This window comes from Convolutriloba macropyga, chromosome 9 (assembly GCF_964194025.1).
Source record: "Convolutriloba macropyga chromosome 9, txConMacr16.3, whole genome shotgun sequence".
In the NCBI taxonomy this organism is placed as follows: Eukaryota; Metazoa; Xenacoelomorpha; order Acoela; family Convolutidae; genus Convolutriloba; species Convolutriloba macropyga.
Genome location: NC_134476.1, coordinates 4,189,403 through 4,213,466, shown reverse-complemented (window position 1 = coordinate 4,213,466; position 24,064 = coordinate 4,189,403). Strand labels below are relative to the sequence as shown.

The window sequence follows — 24,064 nt, the reverse complement described above, 5'->3', positions numbered from 1 at the left end:
TCCTTGCAATCTTTCTAGACGATGAGTCGTCGCTGATTATGGTATCCTTTTTTGACATTTCAAAAACAAACTGAGATTCTCATTGCTTTAAAACAAAATATTTGCTGTTGACTTTGTGATGCATTCTAAATTTAGCAAAATATTGTTCTCAATAGTTGTACTTGATTTTTATTGATATCTAATTATTATATGTTTTTCAATAACAATTATCTTATAATACGAATTTTATGTGTTAACTGCTTTGAGCCCTGCTAGTGAGTAAGAAAATGAGTTTCATATAGCCGATTGGTTGCATTTGTAAAGTAAAATAATTGTTATATTTTATTCCTAAATTATCTTGTTAACTGATTTTGTAAATTTTCTGCTCTAAGTTTTTTACCACCTAATATTGAAAACAAGTGACTTTAAGAATTTTTAGTGTAAATTAATGTTAAAGAATAGCTTCAGTAACACTATTGGCAGCAATCAATGAGAGAAAAATTACATCAGAAAAAATGTTAGGATTCTGCTAAAGATAATTTAAATGATTCGAAATCCTCCTTTGTAGGAATATTTTTTTCCTGATTTATTTTAACAGTATGACATAAGTACGTACATTTCATTTCAATGATTTGGTTGTTAGGCTAACCTGAACAAAAAAAGCAAATTTTCAACAATTTTAATTGCTTTTTTGATTTTCCAGAGATGTTTTGGAAAACAGATTATAATTTTTACAGATATTATGCGACGAACAGACAAATTTTATGTCATATGCAACGTTTATTGTATGAGTTTTGTACTTCTTCTGTTAAATTTTGCAGCTCATCTGTATCACGTAGACAAATGGTTGAACTAGGCGCGCAAAGTCCTTTGCTTTCATTGCCTGTCTTGAGAAATTCTCGTGGAGAGTCATATTTCTTCACAAAATTTGTTTCCAATCAACGCATTTTGTACTAGTTGACAAGAAATTGTGTGCACTAGTCATTCAGCTGTCTTTTTTCTGATCGCCTTTGATTTGTAACAGAATTCGTTAAAATTGATGGGTGAGAAAAATTGTCATTTTGCATTCGTTTTTGTAAAGAATCAAAAATTTTCAAGTTTGTTTCAATTTAGTAGAGATTATGCTATTTGATATCAATTTTGCGTGATTTTGACCCTTGTCATTGTATATTGGTTGGGAGAATCTGCATCACATAACAAATTGTTCACTCTGACGAAATATATATTGCGTTAGTCGACTTATAAGTTGTTGATCAGTATTCTGTGGTTTTATTATAGTATTTTGCTCATATTTTAATCTCGCTATATCTGAACTGGTTTAAGTCATTTGTTTTATGAAAGTCAGTATTTTCAACCAATCAAAATCAAGTACTTAATTTATTCTAGAACATATGGTAAAGAGCACTCTATGACAAAAATACATTACATTTCTCAAACTATCCTTTTTCTAAATATTTAGCATAGATTCTAACCAGTTAATCGACTAAGCTCGTTTTAAAACTAGCATTTTATTGAGTGCGGGTTGTAGTTCACATGTTTCGACGTAAATTGAGTGCAAGAAACAGAATAAAAAGAACAAGCTGACTAATAAAGTCGATATTATTTTTTTAACAGTTGTGACTATTACTCAGTTAGCTACGTAAGTTGTTCTTTTTATCGACTTTATTAACCCACTCGGGTAATTGTGCCTCAGTTTTCAGTTTCCTGATACTTTTTCAATGTCAGTCTTAGATTGAGGATGTATTTTTATGTGTTTAGTTTATTTTGTGTCTGTGATTTTTTAAATTCTAGTTCATTTGCTTTTCTATTATTTGACGTTTTTCCAAGTTTTCAGCGATAACGATTTCACTAGTACTGTGACAATGTCAGATTAGCAAGAGATAGTTTCGATCTACCGACCTCTGGGTTATGAGCCCAGCACACTACCACTGCGCCATCTTGCTGTTTAATGTCGGCTATACATCATCTTAAAACATCTAGGTTAAATTGTGAATTTTTGACTTCAGTTTTAAGTAAAACTTTCGTAAAGTTTGATTCGATTTAGCAGATTTTATGCTGTTTGACATCATTTTTGCGTAATTTTGAGCTTTTTATTGTTTTTTAATGCTAAAAACTGCACCACATAGCAAACTGCTCACTCTGACGAAAGTTGTATAGTACTAGTCAACTTTTAATTTGTTGACCACTTTTATTTGTTTTTATATTGTTTTTTCGCTAAATATGTCATCTGTGTCTGGTTATGCCCTGTTTCAACTCATTTGATTTTTAAAACTGGTATTTTCAACCAATCAGAATTAGGTATTTGATCAAAACCTAGCTTGAAAAGCAAAAAGGAGGCAAAATTTTGCAAGAATTTTGCAAAAATTCAGCAAATTTTTTGTAAAGTTTGATTCGATTTAGCAGACTTTATGCTGTTTGACATCTTTTGTGCGTAATTTTGAGCTTTTTATTGTGTTTTAATGCTAAAAACTGCACCACATAGCAAACTGCTCACTCTGACGAAAGTTGTATAGTACTAGTCAACTTTTAATTTGTTGACCACTTTTATTTGTTTTTATATTGTTTTTTCGCTAAATGTGTCATCTGTGTCTGGTTATGCCCTGTTTCAACTCATTTGATTTTTAAAACTGGTATTTTCAACCAATCAGAAGAGAGTATTCAGAAATTATTGAAAAAAAACAGCGTAAAATTGTACAAAAATCTCGAAAAATCTCAAAAAATACCCCTGATCTTATACCTAATCTAAATACATGTCGGCGGCTATAAATAATCTTAATACATTGCGACGCCTATAACTAATCCTAATACATGGCGGATATAACTAATCTTAGCAAATGGTGGCTATACCTAATCTTAATACATGTAGACTATACCTAATCTTAATACATGTAGGCTATACCTAATCTTAATACATATAGACCATAAATAATCTTAATACATGTAGGCTGTACCTAATCTTAATAGATGTTGACTTTACCTAATCTTACTAGATGTAGTCTATACCTAATCTAAAGACATGTAGACTATACCTAATCTTAATACATGTAGACTATACCTAATCTTAATACATGTAGACTATACCTAATCTTAATACATGTAGGCTATACCTAATCTTACTACATGTAGTCTATACCTAATCTTAATACATGTAGACTATACCTAATCTTAATACATGTAGGCTATACCTAATCTTAATAGATGTAGACTATACCTAATCTTAATACGTGTAGTCTATACCTAATCTAAATACATGTAGACTATACCTAATCTTATACTTGTAGACTATACCTAATCTTAATACATGTAGGTTACACCTAATCTTAATACATGTAGACTATACCTAATCTTAATACATGTAGACTATACCTAATCTTAATACATGTAGGCTATACCTAATCTTACTACATGTAGTCTATACCTAATCTTAATACATGTAGACTATACCTAATCTTAATACATGTAGGCTATACCTAATCTTAATAGATGTAGACTATACCTAATCTTAATACATGTAGTCTATACCTAATCTTATTACATGTTGGTTATACCTAATCTTAATACATGCAAATTCATTCCCTATCTTAATACGTTAGGGAGGACCCAAATCCCGAAAAATACGCTATACCCTATCTTAATACATGGGGTTCCTCACCCCCCCCCCCCGGGGGGACTATCACTCACTCTATTACTACTATTCTATTTGTCCGTTATTGCTCTAGGACGCCTGCGTTTTAAATGAAGAATATTTGCAATTTTTTGATATTTAGAGAAGACGAAACTTTAAGATCTGTTCAACATCTGCAGCGTGAATTTTACTTACTTTGAAGAGAATTTTACTTACTTTTGAATTTTAGTTACTTATTCTGAAGAGAAGTAGGAAAACAAAATTCGAACAAACATTCGTCGAGAGATCTTAGGTTTGAACCTCAGCAGTGTCATAACTTTTGGCATCCAAAGAAATTTATAAGATACACCTCTTCTATTTTAAGTGACCCGCATGTTGTGTCTAATTTTGATAGAGCTGATATTAATGAAAATTCTGAAGAGTAAAATTTATGCAGCAGTGAAAAACGTTTAACAGCTGATCAATGGTGATTTAGCTGAGCCAAAAAGTGATTTGGTTTTCATACTAATCAATTTGAGAGTGTAAAAAAATCTCTTAGTGCTCAGATGCGCTTCTGGTTCAGGTGCGGCTAATTCAAGCAGTTGATTTGTTTTTTTGTTTTCCTTTGAGGTTTTCAATAGGATTAGTAACAATATTGGGGCTACTAATATTTTAAGAAAAGATATGACAATCCATGTTAGCCGAGTAGTTAATGCTTCAGTCTAGCACGCCGGAAGTCAAATTTTTTTCTGCGCCCATAAAATTGCATCCAAGCTACAGCACTTTTTAATTAAATCGTCCCTTTTTTTTCGAGAGCAATATCTCCCACAGTCGGTTTATGTCCTTGAAATCTGAAATGTTTCGCCGATGATTATATTTCTTCCTAAAAACCGCCTTCGGAAGTCTCATTGGTCCTTCAAAATTGGAATTTGTTGTGAGGAATTTGCTGATTCTATTGACGTAGAAGATACCGCTGCTTGCATAGACTACAATTCATCATTTTTTGTATCTTTGAGTAGAAGAATTTGTCAAAAAAATTTCTGAAATTTTACATAAATTTTTTAGTTTCTAGTTCTGACAGCATTAAGCATCTATTTGATTATTACTAACATCGCTTGGTCATTATTTTTTTCTGAAAACAGGCAAACAACGCCTTTTTGTTGATACCGATACACAAAATTACCGTAAAATTAGATAGCATCTAAATCTTAAAGTTATTATTCTGCGTCTTAGATTATTGGAACCATCCTGTTTAGTCCATCATCTGTTCAACATTTAGACTTAAATAGATACGTTTAACACATCTTTATTGTCGTCAAAATCATTTAATTCAAAGTTCGTGTTGCATAAACTTTTTACTTAGAAGTAAACGTACTGTTATTTGGAGTTTTCATTAATTCGGAACACTGAAAAAAGAGATCTAAGAAATCTAATTCATAACACTAACTCTACAGTTGAAACGAGTTTCTAAGATTGCAAGCCGCTTCTAATGCATTTTTCAGATTTTATTTTTTTAAGTCATGCAGCGATCTGTTGATACTAATGGTTTCATGGTGGCTTTCTGTTAATTCTTTAAGTTCACCCATTTTATTGAACTTTCGGATTTTGCTTTTGGCGTCAAGAAAATTTTCATTCACAGGGTTTGAGCATAATTTTGCTCGTTTGGTAGAAGTTTTCGTCTCCACGTTCGGTAGGAAGATGCTGATTTTCATTTTTTTTCCAATGTTTTATTGTTTTTTAAAAATGAGATTTTAAATCACCCTCTATTTTTTGGAGGTATTGACTTTTAGCTCAAGTTTCTCCCCAATTATGTGACCATTTGCTGAAACGCCGTCAAAGAGTGACTTTCTCCGGTGATGTGTATTACTCAGCATCTCAATTTGGGTGCGTTACTTCAAGTTTACGAGCTTTTAACTAAATTTTTGCATCATTTTAATTTTGAATTGATTAATACCACCAAAAAAATTATTTTTATCCTCACTGATGATTCTAATTTGAATATTCATTTTAAGTTCAGATTAAATCGAAGCAAGCAAAATAATTTGTTATAAGATCACATAGCTTGTAGGACATTAGTGTTTTAAATTTGATTTGAAAATGAAGACAGAAATTGAAGTCTCAATTGCTAATTGCTCTTTGTTTTTGCCGCTGGTGGCAGCCTTTTTTAGCCGAAGGCGTCAAATTTTACAAATGCCTGCTGTTTCAATTGATCTAGTTATTGTCACATTTTGTCACTACATACGTCTACTGTTGGCTTTGCAGTGTAAAATTTTCTAAATTGTATCTTAAAAAATTGTCTAATCAATTTTAGTTATATAATCTATTTCCGCATGTTGCGTCAAAATTTCGCATTCCGTATTTTTTATTGAGTAAAAACATTGACCATAATCAGGGCTATTTGCTAAAACTTACTGAAATCATAAAATTTTTACGACATACTTGCGGAATGTTTCTAACTTCATCCTCGAATATCAACCTAAAGACCTTTCCAAAAAATTTTAAGAATCACTAGCTTGAAGACTTTGAGTCAAATTTTAGTGGTCCTATGTAGTGCTTCTTTAATTTTTTTTTCTGATTTGGCTGGAATTTTTCTTATTTGTACTTTTTGGTGCCATCTAATTATCAACACGTATTGCCTTATAGATAGCAAAACCTCAAAATGGTCGCTTTTGCTTATAATTGATTCTGTCTAATTGAGGCTAAAGCCGATAAAATTAGATGTAGTCTAACTAATTAGGTCTAACAGCAATTAAAAAAAATTGATACTGATGATTGAAGTTTTGTTGGCTTCTCCATAGCTCTATGCAATCGAATTTTTTCGTGAGCAATCTTGAATAACGGAAAACTTTCTCATTAGTAGAAATTTCAGAGGCTGCTTAACCGCAGTTACTAGCCAAATTTCTTCCGAATCTTTAAGAAGGAATTTTAAAAGTTTTCAAATAGGATCAAAAAATTTATTTACTGAGCATTATTATAAAATTTATCTCTTCTGGAAACTTTTTTTAGTCTTTTTACTGGGTAATTTTTTATTTGTCATACAACTTAAATTCTACTCTGTAAAATGCTCAGCAGAAATGTCTTGTATACTTGAATTGATTATGTCTAATTGAAGCTACAGCCAATGAATTAGCTGTAGTCTAATTAGGTCTAACAATATTTAATACAGAAACAGTTGATACTGATGTTTGAAGTTTTGTGGCTTCTCCATTGCTCTATGTAATCGAACTTTTTCGTGAGCAAATCTTGAACAAAGGAAAATTTCCTCATTAGTAGAAATTTCATAGACTGCTTAACCGCAGTTACTCGCCAAATTTCTTCCGAATCTTTAAAAAGGAATTTTAAAAATGTCAAATAGGGATCAAAAAAGTTTATTTACTGAGCATTATTATAAAATTTATCTCTTCTACAAACTTTCTTTTGGACTTTTTACTGGGTAATTTTTTAAATTTTTTATTTGTCATACAACTTAAATGCTGCTCTATATATTGCTCAGCAGGTATGTTGTCTTGTATACCTGAATTGACCGTGTCTAATTGAAACTACAGCCAATAAAATTAGATGTAGTCTAACTAATGAGGTCTAACAGTAATTAATACAGAAACAATTGATACTGATGTTTGAAGTTTTTTGGCTTCTCCATTGCTCTATGTAATCAAAATTTCTCGTGAGCAAATATTGAACAAACGACAATTTTCTCATTATTAGAAATTTCAGAAGCTGCTTAACCGTAGTTACTTGATAAATTTCTTCGAATCTTTGAAAAGAAATTTTAAAAGTTATCAAATATGGATTAAAAAAATTATTTGCTGAGCATTATTATAAAATTTATCTTTTCTGTAAACCTTTTTATGGACTTTTTACTGGGTAATTTTTCGAAAGTTTTTATTGGTCATACAATTTAATTTCTGCTCTATATAATGCACAGCAGGTATGGTGTCTTGTATACTTGAAGATTCGTTGAAATTCGGAATTTCTGGTTATAAATTATAAAAGGGTCACCTGAAAGTGGGCGAAAAAAGAACAAGAAGCTTCAAAAGTCACAAAACTTTCTATGATCAAAAAGACAATTGGGGACTTGTCATTTTCCCTCAACGAAATTTTCAGCATCTGCATCAATCAGGCATTTGGTCTTTTTAATGCATTTTTTTGCAACTCCCTATTTTTTCATTGATCGTTTTTCGACTGAGCATCAAAATTAAAGTTTGATTTAACAATTTTCAACTGATATTTTAATTTATTTACGACGAAGCTAATTTGTTAAAGGAGAAAACAAGTATTTCGTGCAAAATTTCATGACATTTTAATTTTTAGAACTGCTTGACATTTTGAAACTTTGTTTTTACTTTTGCTTTCAAGAAGTTTTTGGATTTAGCTTTGCCGAAAAGTGATGTGCTCGCGATAATTGAATAATGTTTTTCTTGCCGATTGAAACTGAATTGCTTTCATTGCCAAGTGAGATAATGTAACAATATCGTTTCTTCTATTTTGAAAATAAAGTTGAGAATCTCTTAGGTGCGAATTGTCTCCGAAAAATTGAAAAACTTTATCAATTCAATTTTTATTATGCCTGATTTTGAACTACCATGAATTGTTGACTTCAAACAAAGCATCTTATCCTGTGGGCACCCCGATGGGCAATGAAAATACCAGCTGGTTGTTTCTGCACTTGCACCAGGCAAGAACAGTATAAATCAATCAAATAACAGAGAAGACAGCTATCATTTTCCCTATTTTAATCCTGTAAACAAACTAAATAATTATAATTCTTCCGTTTTTATCAGGTAAGAATAATTGAATGAGTTTGAAAAAATTATGCATTCGTTAATTCAACTACTTTGGTTCAAAAATTGGACCTTAAGGACAAAATTAGGAGAGGGGACTTTTACTTAAAAGCCGTTAGTGATCAGAAGTGGCCAATGATTATCGGTATTTTCTCTAACTTTTCTTAAGTGCCATCGAAAGAAATCTGATAGTTTTTCGTCGTTGAGTGAGCCTTTTTACAACCCAAGAGCAGGTGAAACGTATTTCAATCTTTTCAGATCAAGAAATTTCCCTTCCACGAAACTGTCTGCTCAAAAGTTGCGGTATATGGCATACTTAGGGACTGTAAAGCGTAAGGCTCTAAGAGAGCTTCTCAACCACTTAATCTTAATACCCTCCAGGCTTTACCTATTTATCCTGTTTTTGAGGACGAAAAGTTAAAAGGGTCAGACACAAAATCGCATTAACAAAGGTCATAAGAGTTTTTGTCCATTTCAAATTAATATTATGAAATAAAATTCTACGACATTTGATGTTAATCTTCAGTGTCAATAGCCGGGTGTCAGTCAAAAATTGTTTGTGCAAAAATTGCGACATTTACTTTCATAGACGCTGTATAAGCTAAATAAATAACTTGTTAGGCAGCAGTTTACACTATGTCAGTCCTCGTCTTGCGTATAACCTCTTCTTGTCACACTGGTGTACCCCTTATACCGATTAATTTCTAGCCCTAACCGAGCATAGCCGTTTAGTGTTTTAACTATTGTTTCTTTTAATTCTTCAGCCAACTGTTGAAATTGCTATAAGGTAGGTGACATAACTGATTACACTAAGACAAAAAAGTTTGCAAATATAATTTTTACTCCTCGAATCAATTCAATTCAAATGAAACCTACAAAAATGAAGCTCTGATATATTAAATAATTGTACAACTGCACTGATAAATGTAATATATGATGGAAGTTCATTTGATAATTTATGTTGAGACTTACAAACACTGCAAAAACTTGGACAGTTCTGTCTCGGAGAATCTGAGCAATATATAAAGTAAAGCAAAACAGTTTGAACAAATTCCGCCTTACTAACAAATCATCAATTTTCAACATATCTCACACCACCTTTTAAACATTTTAATTAAAACGCTGTTGCAACCGCTTAAATAAATTTATCGGAGGACAAACTTGTCAGTAGATAAAAATCAATATACCGCCTACTTTGTTTGTTTATTTCGAAATTTTGTTTAAGAAAAGAACTAACATCTCCATTACAAAACGGAATGGGAAAGTAAGATATACAATGGCAAAATATGGTGGGAGGTAGGCGAAAAAGTGAAATTTCCAGCTTAATCAAACTAATTTAAGGAATTTAAGCAATGTTTTCAAAATTTGCTTCGGGCGAAGTTCTCATTTTAAACGATGATCGTTCTTATTTTTGGGAGTCATTGGCCGACAGTATTTTGTATATGACTGAGAAGTCCTTTGATCCATAACCCTGTGCACACATGGTCCTGTATATCTGATGAGAAATGGAACCCAGAGGAGTCGCACTCTTTGACTTGGTCGCCTCCGTCTGGGCCAGACCCAAATCCTGCAATCAAAATAGCTTGTGGCGAAAATTATGGTCCTATTAGTTGAGACAAATTGGAGCCTAGGAAGAATTTTGATAGAAAAAACGTACGCCGGCTAATGTCGGACAAATTGCTCTCATATGACAGGCGGGGCAATTTAATTCAAAGGGGGGGGGCTGAAGCAAGGTTCGAAACCCCGTTTAGACAATGTCAAAAACAGGGGAACATTTCTAGTTATGTTATAAAAATCACTGCTACATTCTCAGTGAAATTGGTAAAAAATAGCTGGCAAATTACCGCACAATAGAACGTCAACAAAATGCTTTAATCTACTTAGTTATCAATTACCTTTGTGATGAGGGCAGTTCCGAATCCATCCTTGTAGTCGTTGGAAGCTGGTACCGACTCCTTAATTCCAGGCACTGGATTGTATGTGTCTACTGACCAGCACCGACCACTGCTCACACACAAGATGTCCGTCAATAATTTGGGATCCAGACCCATCCTGCATAACACAACAGAACAGAACATGATTGTAAACAATGCCTCAAATTTCACCCAACAATTTGTAATCAAATAGCAATACGGTTCAGTTGGAGTGATTTCCAAAAATTCTAACACACAACTCTAATACGTATGGTATAGATGAACTTTACAGTTAAAAGAATATGAAAATATAAAACTAAGGCATTATATAAAATGAGAAAAAGCTATCGGATAGGGGACACATCTTTATTATTCAATTCGATCGAAGACAGGATAAGTGTCAAAGAGGACAGCTTACTTCCACCTAGAATCTCCTCTAAAGTTGTTCAGCATTAATTGAAACATAAACATTATTGTTAGGAAGCTGTTCTGTCTATCCAATGCTGATTTATGTCTTGTTAACTTCGTCCTCATGAAATCTGTTTGCCAATAGGCGTGCTTTCTAATTCCGGCTAATACCCCTAGCACGGTTATTCTGCGCAATTGTAAAACGGAATAATCGTCTTACTTTGTGAGCAAGGTCCGGGTAGGTAGTGTTGCTTTTTGTTCACCCGCATATTTCCCAAAAGTTGTTTCAGCTGATCACGCTTTGGCAGCTTTAAACCTTGGGAAATTCAGATACATTTAATGCAAACAGCCAGAAAAAGAATAATTATAGTTTTCCAGACTATTTAGACGTGTTTGAAAAACGAGCAAAAACTTCCCGAAATGTAGTGGTATTGGTTGTACCCAAAAGGTCTTCAAAACTTGGACGATATGCTTTTGATTACCAAGGTGCTGTCTTGTGAAACAAACTCCCCAAGTGGATCAGAGAACAGAATGGAGTTGATCAGTTCAAATCAGCTTTAAAAACATTTCTTTTCCGTGAACATTTTTACTCCTAATACGGAACAGTACACTTCTGAGTCTGACGAAAGAAGTGTATAAACAAACGATGATGATGATGATTGCCACGCCAGGAAGTTTTTGTAAGAATTTTGAGAAGCTCCTAAACTTCGTCTTTTGTTGTTCTTGAAGTTTTTCCTTAGGTTAGGAAAAGTGTTTTTCCTTAGGTTTTTCCTTAGGTTTTCCTTTCGTTACAGTCGTTAAAAACTGTGAATTCAGCCTGGTAAATTGCAGACATTAGGCTGAGTACTAACACAACGCAGCAGTATACACTACAAAACTTTGATAACTTGATGCACTATGCTTTTTAAATTAAGCTTAATGCACGAGATTTATGTTTATCCAGAATCTTTTGATTTCCCATTTTGACCTTTATATTTAAAGTATTTCCGTAATTTTTGAATGAATTCAAAATTCAATTCAAATGAAACCCTGGTTGAGGTAAGACATAAATCAAACGTGAACTTGTGTAAAACAAAAATTAGAACTAATCAAAAATGAAGGTCAGCGCCTAAATAACAACCGTTTTAGTAGATGATGGTGGCTAAAAAAAACTTTTGACATTAGATTCAAATTAGTTTTTTTATTTCGTCGCTTCTGAACCTCATTTCGTCGCTTCGGCTAAAATTCACCTCTCCTGAGCGTAAAAAATGAGGTCACGCAAAACAGGCGAGGCGAGGTCCGTAAAACAGGCGAGGCGCGACGTGAATACGTTAACCAAACCGCCCAACTCAGCGGCGTGAGAAAATTTAATAAAATGAGCGTACGACATCGGAAAAAAGCAAAAAACCATGAGTACCTCAATATAGCTCAGCTCAGCTTACAGCTTCGTAGCTATAAAAATCAACATAGCAGTCATATTGCAAAACAAAGTTGCAATAGCATGTAGTCTAAAATGTGTAAAAATTAAGACCTAACAAATTTTAAAAGTTTTTATACTAATTGTCGTGTTGTCTGAGGGTTTAGAACTCGAAGGATTAGATTCGGAATGTAATTGTTATATGACATATGAAGGAAACAGCTCGAAGAATAAAGCTCTGTTAAAATTGAATGCTTCAGATTAGAAGTTCAACAATTCTAATCTTCGGGAAATAGAGCATTTCATTTTGTGATATTCTTTGGATGCACTTTAATCTTCAACAAAAAAACTGTTATCAAAACATAAAATTTATGAAATGAGTGACGTCATTTTTTGAGTTAGGTAAGTCCAAAATTTATGACACAAATGGCCTAAAAGTTACGCAGAAGAGGAACAAATAACGTCACGTACACAAATTCAACTACACAGCAGTTAAATGTCACTGAAAGTGAAGCGAAATAGTCTCAATAACCATCGACGAAGGCAACGAATTAGAAAAAAATACAATGAGACCAAAATGGCCTCGCTATCGCTTCGTGGCTCTTAATAAAGATCGACCTCAACTCCTCCATTAAAGTGACAAAAATCAAGTTTAGAGATACAAATTCACTATAAAAATGAGGTAAGTCACGTCTAACCAAAAAACTATTCGTGCAAATGGAGAAAAACTCGCTCAAATAAGTTTTAAAATGACTTCACACATGCATTGCAGCCAAACAGACGCGCATGAAAAGAATGAATAAACAATAGATGAATTAATCATGACCTCATATGCATGTAACAAAAATCTTGGCGACAAAATAAAAAACATAGCAGGACAAGTCCTGACGTACAATTCAAAGAACTTTCATCGACTAAACAATACACTAGACCTAGAACGGACTACCACTGAATTGGGAAAACTATTTCTAAAAAAATCAGATACAAAAATTTAAAAAAACTGAAAATTAATGTCAAAATGCCGCATGTGAACAAAAAAGCCACTAGCGAGCGAAGAAAATTTGGTTCAAACAAAGAACTAGACCTAGAATGAAATATGAGTGGATTGGGAACATTTCGAAAAAAATCCGATCCAAAAAATCGAAAAAACAGTAAAAACTAAAGTGAAATTGCCGCATGTGAACAAAAAACCACTAGCGAGAAACCCAATTTTTGTTCAAACACCGTTTTCTCACTCTACTTTAAAATTAGAGCGAAAAACTTTCACGCCGCAAAAGCACTCTCTTTTTCGCTCCACTTCCTGTTTCGGCGTGACCAAAATCACTACTCCAATTTGACTTCAAAAATCATGAAAATGTGTGAACAGATCTTAAAAAAAAGACAGCGCCCCAATACGATTCAAATTCTTTGAATTGTAAAACATAGCCGACAGATTGCCAGAAAATAGCCGCAATAGATTCGTAGATCTGAAGTCTAAAAAAAACAGTAAAAAAGACAGACCAAAAAAACTCGTATTTTCATTGAAGGCTGATCTGTTATATTTTGGTTAAAAAATCTGTATAAGTTATTGCTGCCTCTATTAGCTGATCTCAAATAACCTTCATGTAGAGTGACACACACCCATTTGACCTTATCTCTTTGAATTAAAGTAAATAAAAGTCAATTTCAAAGTGAGAAAGTCATTTTTGAGAGTGAGGTAAGTCAAGTGTGACCAAAAACTCAATCACGCGCATGAAAAAAACTCGCTCCACTAAAACCGAAAAAGGACGTCACACATGCAATTCAGTTGAAATTGCATGAAAGAATGAACAAAAAGTGGCTGTGACGTCATATGGTCGTAACAAAAATCATGACGACGAAATAAAAAAACATAGCAGGACAAGTCCTGACGTACAATTCAAAGAATTTTCATTGACTAAACAGAAAAACTAGACATAGAATGGACTACGAGTGAATAGAGAAAACCTTTTTAAAAAAATCAGAACAAAAAATCGAAAAAACAGTGAAAATCAGAGTGAAATTCCGCATGTGAACAAAAAACCACTAGCGAGAAAGCGAATTTTTGTTCAAACACCGTTTCCTCACTCTACTTTAAAATTAGAGCGAAAAAAAATCACGCCGCAAAACCACTCGTTTTTTCGCTCCATTTCCTGTTTCGGCGTGACCAAAATCACTACTCCAATTTGACTTCAAAAATCATGAAAATGTGTGAACAGATCTTAAAAAAAAAGACAGCGCCCCAACACAATTCAAATTCTTTGCATTGTAATAAAAAACCAAGAGAAGGGCAATAATAGCCCCAGCTATCGCTGTGCGGCTATTAAACACCAAGAGATGGTCAATACTAGATTCGCCGAGCTATCACTATCACAGCTATTAATAAGACTATCCTCGCTTCTGAAATCTGCGTTCCTGTTCCTCGTTCGACACGTGAATATTCTAACGCGATACACTTTCCCTGCGAAAAAACCTTTGCCACTAAATAGTTTTCATTGCAGTTGTTAGCTCCAACAGTCAATTCTGCCCACTGGTACTTAAAATACTCATAGTTACTCAATAGTATTTCGTACACACCTGGCGCCCAAATTGAGTGTCTCGGAGGTTCCAATCATAGAAATGGCAAGCATCATGTTGTTGCAAATCTTGGCAGTCTAAAACAGGAACAGGTTGAGCAAGTTAAGTCACGCAGAATCAACACACTGATATAAGGAAAAAAACATACAAAAACGCACACAAGTACACATCTAGTTGCTATAGGATTCACAAAACAAAGTAGCTGATTTAGGCTTTTAAAAGCCTGATCAAACGCTCGCAACAAAAGTCCATGAATAGCAGGCGTGGCTGTTACCTTGAAGGCACCCCCCTTAAAAAAAGTTACCACAAAACTAAACGAACAAACACAGACAAAAAAAGACGAAGATAAGTATTCACTATAAAAAAGATGTCTTCAATGAAGTAACGGTTTCTAGCAAAAGTAAATCAAACAATTTGAACTAAACCTATCTTCATTGATTCCTAACACCTAAAAACTAGAGATAATTGATAGATGAGATTTAAAAAAAAGAAAATTGAGATTGGCGTTAACTTCCTAAAAATGTGCAGCTAATTATCAAAATTAGCAGACACTAAAACTCAGAAAAAATATTCTTTGAGTACTAGAAGCTAAATAAAAAAAGCTCGAAAAGTTTCAAAAATTGAGAAAATTTACAAATAAAAATGTGCTATTAAAAATCTTTTAGTTAAATGTCTTCAAAACCAACCGGTTAAACGCTCTAACCGCTGAGTAATTTTTTGCCCACAGAAACTAAAAATTATAAGGAAAACATTTCGGAAGTCTCTGAAACAGTTAATGTTATCAAAGACTTACCAAAAGCAAATCTGCCTAACCCAAATATTCTTTAACCACTCAGAAGAAAATTTAAAAACAATTGCATCTAGTTTTGAGCCGAGTGCTTACGATCTCTCACCGTTCTTATCACGACTCAATCATTATTAGACTCAATCATCCAAGTGAAGTCATAAAATCTTTCCCCACGCCTACTTAATTGGAAAAAACCACTTTCAGGTGAACGAGAAATAAAACACCTGACACTAATGTGTAAATTTACAAGAAACAAAAGTCCCAATCCGAATTCTATACAATACATTTGTTAAACACGTCGGAAATAAACATGGGCGACAGATAGTCGGAAAACAGCCTCTAAATAGACCGCTGAGCCTCTTAGACAGAAAAGATCAGCAGGATTAAGGGCAAAAAATTTATTAGCCAAACAAATCAAAATTCTGATAGGAAACTCTTCTTTTCTTTCAAACATTTTTTTAAAAAGGATTGGGTGACCCCCAGAGCATTCACTGAGAACTTCACTGAGAACTAGTAATAAACGAAGTCACACAGCAACTCAACCATTGAAAGGTAGAAGACATCAAAAAGAGTCGAGCTTTGACTACTTGGCGCATAAAAAGATTGTCATAACAAAATAGGGAAACGGAGGAATTACAATAAACCACGGAGACCAATAATGGCCTCTCCATCACTTCGCGGCTACTAATAATCGGAAAATTGACAGATAAATATACCACGGAATGACAAAGAAGCAACTTTTTGTATAATTCATAATCCGAGGGACAATTACATCATTGACTCTTGAATTTTTTCAGTATCGTTTTGTTAGGATGTGAACCTTGTTTCTTTTCTACAAAATTGATCTTATAATTATTTCGGGGTCATATCTCATTTCTTTTAAATTGAAATCGACTGTCAAAAAGAAAAGCTCTCCTGTTACACACTACTCGGACAGTCTGCGGCTTATGTTTAGATTTGTTTAATAAAATAAGTAATAATCATCTACTAAATTTTGAACACCAGATCTGTGTGAACACTATTAGGCTATACCGCCTGTTTATGTTACAAATAAACAGGCGGTATAGCTTAATAGTGTTCACACAGGTCTGGTGTTCAAAATTTAGATGATTATTACTTATTTTACTAAACAAATCTAAATATAAGCCGCAGACTGTCCGAATAGTCTGCGGCGTATGTTTATATAGACTAGCGTGTAGTAAAATAAAGATAGAAACAGATATAGAAATGAGTTGTAAAATGTTATCGCGGCCACCCAAGAAACTTTAATTTGAAACTCAATTCCAGCATTGAGAACATTTTTGGGTGCAAAAAGTATTGACCACACAGAGATTCGAACCTCAGTCCCCGGAGTACGCTTCAGAAGCATTAACCACTCGGCTACCAATCCACTTTGCTTTAGAAAAGACATAATTTATGAATGAACGCAATTTAGGTCACGCAAAAAAAGCAAGAATCAAGCGTGAAAAAGCGACTGAAAACGTGAAGCGACAGAACGTTCTAGAACAAAAAAGTAAAACGGAAAAGAGCGTCAGACGGCAAAACAAAAAATATAGCCGGAAGACTCCGGAATCGTCTCGAGGTAGAACTTATGCCCTATCTAACTATGTCCTATCTAACTTATGCCCTATCTAACTAAACTATCAAAACTATTTACTTCATTATATCACCCAATTTGAATAAAAACAAACAAAAAAAAACAAATTACAAAAAGAAAAATGCGAAAACATAGTCTTGGAAATTTTTAACGAGTTGTGAGTTTCCGATAACAGAATGTAACAATTTCCGATAACAGAATGTCTAATATGCTCAATTTCTGTTCAACAAAACTGCACATGTTAGAAAACTTGCCCACCTAATTTCTGGAAAAGAGCCGCATAAACACGATTGAAACACGACAGAGGGAGTCAAACATCTGAGACTGAGAACCGCCCCCTCACACCCTCAAATTATTCCTCAAAACTGTTTCGGTGAATCGGATTCTTAGAGACATGTAAAGCGTAAGGCTCTAAGAGCCTCAATTAATGCCTCAATTAAGGCTCGTAAGGCTCAATTAATGCCCTCCGGGTGCTACCTGTTATCACGTTATTGAAGACGAAAAGTCAAATGGGTCGAACAAAAAATCGTTCGAGCAAAAAATTGCATTAAAAAGACCACAGGACTAATTATTTGCAACAAACATTGTTTGAGAGCAATTAAAAACCTAGACAAAATCTAAGAAACCTGTTTTTTTAAATAATGTTAGCTGAGAGTTGTAGTCTCAGCTTTAGCAAACTTTATGAATCAACTCCTATTGATTCGTTAAGCAAGCAAACGACACCCAAAGACACGGAAAAGACCGGAAAGAAGTAAAAAACGAAAAAAAACAGCAGAATTGATTTACTCATTTTATAAAAACATGTACTATAAAACCTTTAATTGTTTAATTCACGTAGTCACAATAGCCCTTTAACTAAACCTAATTAAACAATTGAACATGAAAAAATAATCTGAAAGGCAGAATAACCAGTAATTTGTCAAAAAAAACGAAAAACAGAAAAATTAAGCAAAAAATGTTAAAATTTAGCCCACTTTCTTCAGCAAAAACAAACTTCAAGTGATATTAACAAAATTAAAGGGGTATGAAAACCCACAAGAAAACTAATTTCAATCAAAAAAATTCACCGAAATCTAAAAACTGGAAAAAGAGTACAAAAACCGCTAAAAACGTCCATAATGGCGTTATCACCAAATTAACCCAAGATTGCATATAATACAATAATATATGATTTAGATGGTCGAAAACGCAGCATGAATTGAAAACTACTTTCTCATCTCTTTGCTCTTCAATTCGTTCAGCCGTTACACCTAAACACTAAAATTTCACGCGCGGCATTGACTTTAACATACTGTTTTAAATACAATTCAGAATATTATCGATAAAAAAGACGCTACACCAATAGTCCTCCTCTTCGAGTTGTACTAACACCAAGAGCACAGCAATATAGCTCCGCTCAGCTTTATTATTGTTTTTATTTATTTATTTATTTAAAATAAATTCATTTATTATTGACACAACTTACAAGTCCAGATCCTACTGGGCCACAGTGGAAAAACCTCTGGCCCATTGGCTCCAGAACAGTCTTGGCTTCTTCGAATTTTGGACCTCCTATCATGAAGGTCAGGGTGGCTGCTTTGGCTGCCGGAACCGCACCTTGAAACAAAGAGACAATTGCGCTCATATTTTCTAGAGGTTGATTTCTCTAACTTAATACTGAGAGCATTGCTAGTATTTGAATAGTAATATTTTATGTCACTAAAATAAAAATTGTTAATGCATACATATATATGTATTAATAATTGTTAACTTAGTGATATAAAATATTACAATTTAAATACTAGCAATACTCTCAGTATTGCTATATGTATTCCAGGAATTGACGAGCCATCGATCTTCAATTAGCACTTGGACGCGTGCTTTTCCAGTCGCAGAGAGTACTTGGAACTGGTTGAAAAATTAACTTTTCTTGCACTACAAGAATAAGGCAATGGAGCCCATCACCACCCCACTCACCGGGTAGAACGTGATTATTAATACAATTATTTAAACACTTATAAACAATATACACTTTTATACAATAATCTGTACATTTAATTAAAAACAAAACTCATTTTTGACCTTACTATCTGAATTTTTTCTTAAAATAGAAATGTTTTGTAAATTTGGATTTGCATTTTTTTGTTATTCCTTATTTTTGACTAGGGTTATTTTGAAAGAGCTACATGGTGCTCACTGGCTATCCTCTTCAGAATTTTTTTACTGAAGGAATTTATTGTTAAAAGTTATTAAATGACAATGACTAAGTTACGTATGACAACAAAATCAGTCGAAACACTGGCATGTTACAGTTATAATGTTTCAAATGTTTCTAGTATGGCTCAGTCTGATTAAAGTGTCCCCGCTCATTGGGTGTGAAATTTAAGCTATTATTTGCATTTCATTGACGGTTCTTGATCTCTATGCTCGATATTTTAGATCCATATAATAGATTAAATAAAGTGTAATATTTAGTCCCACCTCTTAGAGTACATTAAGTATAATCAGTGTAAAAAAATTTGGTTTGATCACGCTAGTGCCTGAAATAAAACTTTCTCTCTTCACCTGACACTGGACAGTCCATGAACGTGTACCCCAACTTAGAGGCTTCCTTCTCCACTTGCTGTGCGGAGTCAATGTCAATGGTCGAAGAATCCAACAGCAGAGTCGACTTTGAAGGACCACTGAAAGACAAACAAAAGGGGGATCTATTCTGTTTTGCCCCCCCCCCCCACCCCCCTCCCCCACCTATGTGAGCTTATATTTTTACGCCCCCCAGGAGCACCTGCTATTTTCTTACATAGTAACGTGCTATATAACAACATATAATTTGTAACTGGGGGGGGGGGGGGGGGTGGGGGGGGGGGGCAAACAAATACACGGGGGGGGGGGGGCAAACAGAATAGATCTCAAAAGGGGTCATTAAAATTTCAGAGAATCGAAGCAAAGGGTTGGGGTTGGTGGGGTGGGGGGGGGGGGTGTTTGGGAGCACCCGACATAGAACTCAAATGACCACAATGCCAAATTTGCAAGTTAAAGTATTGAATTCCTAACACTTCTCACTTCTTTCGAAGTAAGCATTTACATATTGAAAATAATACATTTGCATGTTTTTCGTTTGTGCCCCCCGCCCCAGAGCTTAGTGGATATATATTATTTGATCCCCACAAGCGCACGTGCCATATTTTTACAATGATTTACTATGTAACGTCCTGTGCTCTGTAATTGGCAGCGGGGGGGGGCACAAACGGCAAAATCCAAAATTGCACTAACAAACTTCAAGATAAAAAAAAACTATAATGTTAACTTAGTTAACTGAACAAATCTGATCCTATATGTATATGCCATATATCGAGTAACTATTAACGTATGGCTGCTAATTTGGTGTACACCTTTATTCTCGCTTAATATAGTTGTGGAATACGGGTGGACGCCTCGGCCCGGGCAGTATAGGATAACTGACTCCCGCTTTTCTTATGTTCGAGGAGAGAAACTGGCCCTTTCCAGACCACTTTCTATACAAAATTCCACAATATTTGCAACTACGATTACAAAATTGGGGTTGCGATGGCTACAGTACGAGAAAGCTCCATTAACGGATTCCAAGACTTGAATTTCCAGGAACCAACTGACCCTTTCAAAACTCCATCCGATCCCAGATAGACCTCTCGCATGTGAGAGCCCTCTGGCACCATAGATATGATGGCTGCAGCACCCTTCTCTCCACACATTTCAGCTAGTTGTGCAGGAGAGGAGGCGGCTGTGGCCCCACTGCCCTCTGAGACGAACTTAGAGGTCACCGCTGGCACTGCATCATGGACAACTAACTGATAACCTGTCAAACAGATTATAATTTGAGATCTAATTCTGATGTTGTGTTAGTCTGATTGGTGTGATAAACTTATTAAATAGACTCCACGCGGAAGGCTATTCAAATGGGTCTCAGCTTTGTCTTTGATTATTAATACTGATGGTAAAAGCCTGACATCGATTCGATAGCCCCATTTGAGATTTTTAATTCCGGAGGAAGATTTGAATCTATTCTGATAGGCTAATATCAAATTTGAGAGAAACTTGTATGCTGAGTCTAAAATTGCTTGATGGTATTTATTGCTGGAGCCATTTGTGTATGCAAAGCTACAGAGAATTGCCCAAACCGAGCTACACCAAACAAATTTTGATAACCAGAGTCTCACCAAACAAAAAACATACAAAATTTGTGAATATGGGGAAAATTTCAAAAGAAATCTGATTTACTTATTTGGAATGATGACCAGCTTTGCGACAAATACCCGCTTCAAAATGTCGAAGAATTGTTGGGGACCTTGACTAAGTTAGTTAATCTCTTGAAAGCTAATTTTACAACAGAACAATTTTTGCCAATCGATATATTCATCGTAAGGAGTTTTGAAAGCTAGTCAAGCGTAGAATATCAAATTAAAAATATATTTTTTTAATTTTGCCTTTTCGGAGGAATTACGGAAGTTTTGTGAACGTCAGACTCACATCCGCTGTTTTTTTTTCACAATTTTCGTATTTTTAGCTAAAATTTTGAACTATTTTGCTACAAAATATTTTGGCTACATTTTTTGAAAATTGAGCATATTTCTCAATTTTCATGACAAAGGGCACCAAATATGCTTTTTTGTTGCTCTTCTTCTCCAAATTGACCGGTAGTGCAGGCGAAAACCGTTAAAACAATCCTTAATTCAAATCTCAACAATTAATCTCTTCAATTAATGCAAATGAAGGCCAGTGATCATACATTATAATTTCAGCGAAAAACTTTTGGTTTCAACACTGTTTGCGTAAAATTGTTTGAAATTTTGAGTTGTTATTCGAGCTTTTATTCGTTGTTATTTTGTAGTCTTTGACCTAGTCTCAGAGTAAGGACATGTCTAGTCGGTTTCCTAGTCAGTGAAAAGTCAATACGTTTCATGGTTTTAGTTGAAAGCTGATGGTTGTTGTCAATGATGATTTTTAAAAAAATTTCAAAATAATTCATAGATTTTTGAGAATTGCCATTTTTGTCTCCTTTCTGTCTCCTTGTAGCGTAGTCTCAGCAAACCGAGAGGTCGCATACTGCTTCAAATCAATTAAAACAAGTCTTCATTGCTGTTTTATCTTTTAAAAGACTGATTTTAGTTCTGAAACTACGAGTTTTCAACTTCATTTGGACGTTTTCCAATTTTGTGCTTCCGTTCAGCTAACTTGTCATATTATCACATTAATGAAAAGTTACTTGTCACATTATGGACGTTGCAGGAAGGCGCAATTGATTATATTAATATTTTTTCTTTCTGTAGTCGTATGACACTATGGATAAAGGCCAGTCTCAACAGCTTCCTACGGAGGTAAAAATGAGTTCGTTTAATTGCAGCTGATGGCTTTATTGTCTTTGAAATTCATTTTTTTCAACGCACATTACCGCACCACCTGGTTATAAATATATTTACCCTTGTTTATCATATTTCTCGCCATATATGACCCCATGTTTCCCAGACCAATAAAACCCGCAATCTTGGGAGCCGCCATCACGCACAGATCACAACTATCTGAAATAGACAAAATTTTGAACCGATTTCAGCATCCTCATCGCATCCAATGTTTCTCAGAAAACACTACAAAGTAAAATAAAATCAAACTAATCGTGCAAAAATTATCCTAAGACAGGATAACAACTTAAATCCTTAAATTTTAAAGAATGTTGAGAATTTATTACATAACGCCACAATCCTTTAGCCATAATACAACACAGGCTTAAACAAACGAGAGCATTATTATGAGAAAACTATACTCGTACAATAATTGGTAATGCGCATATGATTGGATACCAAGATTTTCAGAAAAAAATTGTTTGCAGACTAGAGATAAAAACAAAAAATTTCAAACTGAAAAACTCTTTTTTCTTCAGGTATCTTGGCGTGCGAGTTGATGCTTAATTGAACTTCAATGAAGACAACACAAAAGTAGAAAACAAACTGAACAATTTGGCTTAAAACTTTTCACAGACCAAGGAAAGTATTGACTATAAATCATGATTAAAGCATACAAAGTATATGTTCAACCATGGTGTTTCAGTCTACGGATCAACAACTATGAATAAGTTGACACAAATTGACTGTAAAACAGACAAAAAATTAGAATCATTTCTTCAAAAAAAACTGAGTGTTAGGCATCATCGAGAAAACAAAAACTACTCAGCGACCGAGTTACATTTATATGAACTGGCAAAACAAACTATTGATCAAAACAATTCGAGGGGAAAAAGCCATTGATTGTATAAATCACATTATTTTTTGGAATAAGTGAAGTTGGCTACAGGAAAATGCAAAAAATTATTGCGACATACAATAAGCTGCTTAACAAATTTTTAATTGAGATTCGTGCAGCGAAGTATTCTTCAATGTATACAAGTTTACACTATTCAACTCTACAAGTTTTATACCCGTCGATATAGCAAAAATACTTAATTAGCGTTAGTAAAGTTCTCAAAACCCTCGCTTGTAAGATTTTCCCAATTTGTTCTTTTTAATTCAAACGTATAATTAAATGTGTCGATTATAAATTCAAACATTTCAATTTAAATAAAATTAAATTTAAATAATCGTGTCGTATATTGAAAAATATATTTTATATTTACAAATAAAAATATCATTGTTACCTAAAAGATCGTGCCTTTGAAAACTCCCGCAAAATTGACAATGACGAAAATGGAAATAAAAACACGTGATAGTAACAACGATTTGATTCGGTAGCTAAACCATGATTTAATAAAAACAAATAGTTACTCAATTTCTACCGACCACTGGGCTTCCACAACATGACTTAACAACGTTAGAAGGCACGAAACTACGACTGCAACTACCACACGCCGCTAAGTTCAAGACCTAACCCCACATTGGTTGGAAGTTATTAAAAATTTTAAACCTATATAAAAACTTTTCAGTCTTGAAGGAAGGGCGGAACGCCAATCACCCTTTTAGACAAACAGCATCCCCACCCAGACCTCGGGGACCCCCAGCCATTGTGGTCAACGAGATTCC

At 34.1% G+C, this 24,064-nt stretch overlaps 1 protein-coding gene across 1 annotated transcript; it reads right to left on the bottom strand.

The window, feature by feature from the left end:
* Positions 1 to 9,187: 9,187 nt before the first annotated feature.
* LOC142345967 (3-hydroxyisobutyrate dehydrogenase, mitochondrial-like) lies at positions 9,188 to 22,589 on the bottom strand. Its single transcript, XM_075398434.1, has 7 exons — positions 22,475 to 22,589; positions 20,652 to 20,853; positions 19,584 to 19,702; positions 18,505 to 18,635; positions 14,656 to 14,732; positions 10,260 to 10,416; positions 9,188 to 9,931 (listed from the first exon to the last, which is right to left on the bottom strand). Exons 1-7 carry the CDS (start codon positions 22,551 to 22,553, stop codon positions 9,770 to 9,772), a joined length of 927 nt encoding a protein of 308 aa, XP_075254549.1. The 5' UTR covers positions 22,554 to 22,589; the 3' UTR covers positions 9,188 to 9,769.
* Positions 22,590 to 24,064: the final 1,475 nt, after the last annotated feature.

Excerpts from the sequence above, each read along its gene's own strand:
- LOC142345967 (XM_075398434.1), bottom strand. The coding sequence starts at position 22,553 with ATGGCGGCTCCCAAGATTGCGGGTTTTATTGGTCTGGGAAACATGGGG. Across the intron at positions 20,854-22,474 it reads GAGAAATATGATAAACAAGG|GTTATCAGTTAGTTGTCCAT; the intron begins GTAAATATATTT and ends TCTGTTTGACAG. Across the intron at positions 19,703-20,651 it reads TCGGATGGAGTTTTGAAAGG|TGGTCCTTCAAAGTCGACTC; the intron begins GTCAGTTGGTTC and ends TTTGTCTTTCAG.